This window comes from Podarcis gaigeae, assembly GCF_964106915.1.
Source record: "Podarcis gaigeae genome assembly, chromosome: 13".
Classification (NCBI taxonomy): Eukaryota; Metazoa; Chordata; class Lepidosauria; order Squamata; family Lacertidae; genus Podarcis; species Podarcis gaigeae.
Genome location: NC_139689.1, coordinates 15007931 through 15014944, shown reverse-complemented (window position 1 = coordinate 15014944; position 7014 = coordinate 15007931). Strand labels below are relative to the sequence as shown.

The window sequence follows — 7014 nt, the reverse complement described above, 5'->3', positions numbered from 1 at the left end:
ACTGTAATGTTAGTCTAATACTGTACAGTGGTACCTCTGGTTACGAACGCTTCTGGTTATGAACGCTTCAGGTTACAAGCTTTGCTAACTCAGAAGTTGTTACAATATGAGAGCAACGCAGCTGCAAACTGGCAGCTTGGTGAAAACATCACATGATGTGACTAGCTGTGGGAAAGAATCTTCCCGGAAGTTCACAGGCTTAAAAAGTCTTTGCTCAGAGTGTAATATGAGACCTTCCTGTTGCGTATGTGAAGGAAGTCTTTGCCACTTGCTTGCTGAACACTGAACTGTTCGGACATGTTTTTTTGTAGAGTTACATCAGTCAGAAATAAACAAGATGTAAAAGGCTTTCTGACTATCTTCTTTCCCTGCTAGCATTTTCCACGCTGGGAAATGTCGCTGATCAATATCTCCCTGGTCTGTCTGGGATGTCAGCCAGAGGAAGATCACCGGTAAACAAGCTCTGGGAACCTGCGGGGGGGGGCAGCCTCTCCCGAGGGGGCTTGTTTTCCAACAGAAGTAAGCTGCTCCTGGTTGCAAACTTTGCCCCAGGATGCAAACAGAAATCGTGCATCGGAGGTGTGCGCACACCGGGAGGCCCCATTAGTGAAAACGCGCCTCAGGATAAGAATGGTTTCAGCTTAAGAATGGACCTCAGGAACGAATTAAGTTCATAACCAGAGGTCCCGCTGTATTTAGACTTTGATTTTTCTTTGAACCGCTTTGAGCAGAGATTTACTTGTGGATATATAAATAAATTGACACTAGACCTCTCCACCTGTCACTCAGGACTCTCCCAAGGCCACCCCTCACCACCGTGTCCTATGTCCTTTTAAAGTCCTTTAGGGTGTGGAAGGAATGTGTCCTTGAACTCTTGCTTGTCCAAGTCAAGGTTAAAGGTGTGAGTGGCTGAGTGTAGAAGCATCTGACTCTTATATAGCTGGGATGTAGTCTTCTGGACAAAGGTAAGAATCGGCACCCATTGGTACCTCTGGCACCATCCATAAGGGTTCTGTGGCCCCAGAAAAGTTTCCTATGTGGCCCTTGGATCAAGAAAGGTTCACCGCCCTTAGCTGAAAAGCTGTAGCAAAGCTGGAATTTCATGCAGAGTTCGGAGATGTACCTACTGAAACTCTGCCTTCTGCACAAAGGTGAATGAATGGTCAAGCAGAGCCTCTGCTGCCCTCCTTTCTACCTAGCAGCCTAAGGAGACCGAAATTGTTCTACAATAACAGAAACATGCCAAGATATTTATGCATAAGGTAGATAGTTTATTAAGACTGCACTGTGCTGTGGTCATTAATGAAAGGCAGGAGAAGAGAGAGGCCCACACAAGATCATTCTTCTGAGATGCGTGTTTTGAATGGCGGTGGTTGGAGGGTGCGTTGAATGGCAGATCTCTCTCGCGGCTGTTGAACCAGGCGCATCCCAGCAAGGCCAAAGGGGAAACTCCAGTCTTCCCTAGAGTTCATGCTTGCAGATGTAGGCATTGCGTTTCTTGCACTGAGCATCGTTCCACTGCTTAAAGTCTAGAATGCAAAAAAGAAAAGACAAGGCAGGTGTTACTTCGTCTTTCTGGCGCAGATAGGTCAGTGGCTGTAGAATATTGCCAACCACTTAGAAATTTCTGCTTTCCATGATTGAAAAGTAATGTTCCTAGTCTTCATGCTTGTAAAAGGATTTTTAGAGGGGCATGATAGAAAGAATTCTAGGGTTCAAAACAAAGGAAACTAGTACCGCCCCCCAAAAAATCCAAACTAGTTCTGCTTTCTGAATTATTAAAAAAAAGTGTGGGCTGGTCCATTAGGGCAAATGGGGCACTGCCCCACCATCTTTGTTCTGGCCCCAGCCAGCTCCCAGATGTGCCTTCTTACTTGCAGCCAGTCCAGAGGGTAGCTGTGGCTGTCAGCTGCATCCTCCTTAGTCTGCCCTTGTGAAATATGCTCAGAGTCGAGAGTGGATTTCTTGCTCTTTATTCAGCTCATAGTGGTGAGGAGGAATGGAAGTTCCCCCATAATGTCTGCTTTATATACATTATTTACACAATGGGCCCACATGATTTTCTAATTCCGGGATTCACCTGTAGGCCAATCAGGTTGTGGATTCACTTCCACCTGGAGCTGGATTGGGTGGCTCCTGGGGACCAATCAGACTGCTGCATTCTGAATCCTATTGTTCTAGGACCAATCAGACTGCTGCCTTTTGGATCCTATTCAACTCAGTACATAACACCTTGCCTAACTCAACAGGGATTGTGGGGGGACTAGAATTAGTTGGGCCTTCCTGCCTTGCACCCTGCCAGTCCCAATGGATACACCAGCTACCACTGCTTAAACCCTTTTCATTTCAGGACAATTAACTAGGGATGGCAGGCTCTGTCGACTTCAGTTTTCTTGGTGTCTCATTTTTCCACTTTAAAGTTCACTTCCCTGTATTTCCATGCCTAAATTCCGTTTGCCACACTGTGCAGTGAATTATTGTCAAAACCGTTATGAAAATTCACCAGTATTTCACTATGAATTTCTCCTACCAAACCCATTTTTAATACACAGTTTTGACTGGTGTACTGTAGACGTTTTTGCCATTGCTTGGTCTGGTGGGTCAAGAATGCAACGTGTGAACCTGGCTCAAAACTGTGGCTGTCAGACTTTGCCAGCTCGCTAAGAACCACACTGGCCACACATCCTTGTCCTTTTCCAGACCCTGAGAATGGATTGCTTACCCGTGGTTCGACGCAGCTCCACACAGTGTTCAGCATTGCGGTAGTTGTCTGGCTGGTTTATCATCCAGGACTTGTAGTTGTAGGTGGATTCATCAGCCCACCTCCATTTCCGGGTCTGCAGAAAAGAGAAAGAACAGATCACGTGACATGGGCAATGAAGGGCCCAGAAAGAAGGAAGATACTGTTGGGATGACACCAATGCAAGATTAACTGGATAGGTTGGCCAATGGGGAGCTGTTATCAGCTGTGATGCAGACACCCATAGAAAACAATGGAGAAGCAACATGTGGGAGAGTTGTGAGATAAGGAAGGGATGCCATTACTAAGGAGCTGTGCTGGCTCCTGGTCTGGGGGAACCCTTGGGCAAAGCCACATCCATCACAGACCCCTCTCCTCCTCACCACTATTCCCATCCACTGACACTTGCCACATGCTTGTTTTGCCAAGCAGAAAGCCAATGGGCAAGCAGGCAGTGACATTTACTGCTCCTCTTCCTCAACCACCAATATTGCCTGGGTTAGAGTGAGAGGCAGGTGAACAAGCAAGTTGCAGTTATGAAAAGGAAGGACAGGCTTAGGAGGCTTTTATGGATGGGCCACTCCCACTTGGATATGGGCCCTTGGTGGATGCCCAACTGTATCAGGCCTTGTCACCGTCCATGCATATATATATATATATATATATATATATATATATATATATATGCAATTAAATTTTTTGTTATACAACTTAGAATACTCATTTAAACATCCTTAAAATATCAGTGACTTCCCTTCTTCTCTTTCCATGGTTCATTTTGCATATCATAAATCCCTGTATATTTTACATAAACTAAACCATTATTACATCCACCAAAACTTATTTACACTGTTGAATTTATCTTAATGCTACCAACGTTTTCAAGTGTACACAGTTTCCCCCCATATATTCAATAAACATTTTCCAAACTTCTTTAAACGAAATTCTTCTTGTTCTCTTATTGTACTGTAAATGTTAAGGCTGCAAGCTGCGCATATTCCATCAGCTTAAGGTGTCATTCTTCTTTAGTTGGGACCTCACTCGTTTTCCATTTTGGGGCTAACAAAACATGGGCCACCGTAGTGGCATACATAAATAACCTCTTCTGACACCTGTGAATTTCAGTCTGAGCTATCCCCAACAGAAAGGACTCTGGGGGTTTTTTTTGGGGGGGGGATATTTTTAAACATTTTTTTTTCCAATTCATTATTTTCCAATACAGTACTCTTTTACCCTTTTACAGGTCCACTGCATATGAAAGAACGTTCCCTCAACCTCATTGCATCACCAGCCATGCTGTGGAGCTGCTACTTGGTGACGATAGCTAGGAATGGAGCAAGCTTACCTGACGGACATCGTGGAGCCCGATCCAGACATCACTTATTTCTTGCTGATAAGTGGAGATGTGCTCAGCCACCAAGAGAGTCTCTGCTTTGGTGAGAACAGAGGCGAGGTGGGCCCCACGGCCATAGCTCTGGCACTCAATCTAAACATGGAGAAGGAAAGAGTGGTGGTTTCTTCCCCAGTTATCATATCCCATCAACAGGATTGGTCAGACGTGGCTCACCGGATAGGGGAGAGCCACTCAACTAGCTTCCTGGCAGGTAAGGGTGCTGGGAGTTGTTGGGAGACCTCTATTTCCCTCATAGAACAAGAATTGCCAGAGGTGGTCTTCTTGGCAAAGTTGACCTGAAAGCTCAGGAACCAAGAAGACCAAAACTTTAACAGAGTGGGGGGGGATTATAATTTATCTGGGAAACCACTGTAAGCAGATGAAAACATTAGCAGGATTCCAATAACACTTGTAATGTAGCAAATACTATGGAGACAATGGAGTGATATAAAATACGGACTACTGGATAGCATGCAATTGAAAGGGTTGACAAGGGGAAGGTGGGAAGCCCAGAGATTCGAAGGAATCTATAAATATGGATGTGGATGGTTGTATTGTTATATTCTTATACTAGTAAAATCAAATAAAAATTATTTCCACACAAAAAAAGAATCACCAGAGATGGATTGACTGATAAACCATTCTGAAAATTACATATCTGTGGTGGGAATAGAGTATCCTAACGACACAAACTACGCTTGCCATGAATATTTGGTGAACCCATGACTATTTCAAAGTATAGAGCAGACAGGGCCTAAATTTCTTCCTCATCCCTTGTTCCAGCCAAACTCCTGAAATGGGAACTGGGAAGCTGACTTATACAGCTTATATATATCACATCTGGGTGGCAGAGAAACACTTCTTACCTCAGCCTCTTGCCAGCTCAATTTGTTGTCGAAATATGCATAGCAGTTGCCCTGGTTTTGCAGCCACTCCCTGGCGCAGGTGTCAGCCTCAGCTGCATGGAGACAAGGGGGTAGAAAGGAAAGGAAAGAAGCACGAAATAGTCAGCAGATATTCCAAAGCATTTTTGCTTTAAAGCAGTAGAGGCTGGTCCATTAGGGCACTGCCCTCCCAACCTCAGTCTGCCCTTCGCCAGCCCCCACCTGCCTGCCTTCTTACACCCAATCCAGTAGGTGGCACTGGCGGTCAGCTTCCTCCTCCCTGGTCTCAGAGTTGCCCCTTGTAGAGCTCAGCAGGAAGGAGGACAGAGGCAAAACTAGCATCCCTTGTCTCTGCCTCTCATTGGCTCTGGATGTACCATTACCTCTGACTCCACCTCCCTTCTGCCAATCCCAATAAGCAGCAGCCACCACAGTATTAAAGAAAGAAAAGCCAGCTTGAGCTGCGCCACAGGTGGCATGGACAGGTTGCCTCTGAACATATGCTCAGTGCACCTGTTTGAGATCAGTCCCTAGCTCACAAGCTCTTTCGCTTCTGGCTTTCCCAAAAAATGTTCTTTTTCAACCACCTAATTCCGGGCTGGGAGGGAAGCTTTAAGTGACTGGGATTGTTAAAGAATTGGAGCCTGGAAACTTTGTTCATCTACTGCAAATAGAGACGAGGGAGAAATTCAACCAGGTTTGCATTTAAAAGCGAATCCACCCAATTCACATTTTCTCAACCAACATGCAAACCAAGATTCAGTCATCCTTTGAAATTTGCATTCTTCTGAATTTTTCAGTGCAGTTCTGCAGTTGAGTAACATGTATCAAAAATGCATATACTGGGGTAAGGTATGTGTTAAAATTGCATAGATGGGTGAAAATAACATACAAAATGCATTACATTAGGAGAAATGCCTTGCAGAAGTGTGTGTGGTAGTCAAAAGTGCATTTAAGAATTTGTTCATTGGGAGAAATGGACACTAAAATATTGATACTTTTTTCATAATGGTTGTTTCCTGTTTTAAAGAAAGGTTGCAAATTGTTGCAGGCATGTGGAGGACTGAATTTAAGATTGGAAAAATGAGAAACTTGCAGAGCCAAAATTGATGGATTTGTCTGCAAACCACCCAGAAACCTCCTCCTAGATTATGAGCAACCTTCTGCCCACCCAGAGTCTCTTATTTAAAGGCCCTAAAAGTGCTAAATTGATTCACCACTTTGTCTCTAGGGATGTTACTCAATGTGATCCATGGAGCAAGCCCAGATTATTTTTTGTTAACATGAGCCCAGTTCAAGCCACCCCATTCTAAAGAGCCAGAGGTTTAGTAGATTTTAGTGGATTGCCGTTACTTGAAAATGAAACACCTACATTTGTCTGAAATTCTGCTCAATTGTGACTAAGGTTTCTGATATCTTTCTGAAAGACTGAATTGGCCAACTAAAGGCATTTGAAGAAAGTTGCTTTTCACCCAAGTCCACATCTTAACTGGTCATATAATATCAGTATTTGCAAAGGAAACTCACCTCCCAGGAAAGGGTTGGAGACCAGGATGCCCAGAAGGCATAGGCTGAAATACGTTAAGAGTCCCATCTTCTGGTTGACCTTTGAGATGGGAGGAAGTAGAGATGGGAGGAAGAAGAGTATGTTCAAAAGGTGCATTTAGTGAATACTATACTATACTATACTATACTATACTATACTATACTATACTATACTAATTTCTAAGTTCATCAATGCTTTACTTACTGGCTGGGACATAAAAAAATCATTTGAGACTTCCTGCCACATTTCCCATAAGTCATAGAGCTGGAAGGGACCTCCAAGGTCATCTAATTGAACACCTTGTAGAGGCATAAGATCCACTACAACATCATTCCTGGTGGGTGGTTATCCAGTCTTTGGTCAAAAACCTATAGCCAAGGAGATCTCGCCCACCACCTTCTGAGACAGAAGTCCTCACCAAAGAGTCCACCATCATATCTCAGAGATTTTG

General features: G+C 44.1%; 1 protein-coding gene across 1 annotated transcript; it reads right to left on the bottom strand.

Moving 5' to 3' along the window:
- Nucleotides 1-1318: 1318 nt before the first annotated feature.
- LOC310829308 (C-type lectin BpLec-like) lies at nt 1319-6620 on the bottom strand. Its single transcript, XM_083707614.1, has 5 exons — nt 6545-6620; nt 5000-5091; nt 4086-4226; nt 2723-2837; nt 1319-1529 (listed from the first exon to the last, which is right to left on the bottom strand). The coding sequence occupies exons 1-5, from the start codon at nt 6609-6611 to the stop codon at nt 1462-1464; spliced, it is 483 nt and encodes a 160-aa protein (XP_083563740.1). The 5' UTR covers nt 6612-6620; the 3' UTR covers nt 1319-1461.
- Nucleotides 6621-7014: the final 394 nt, after the last annotated feature.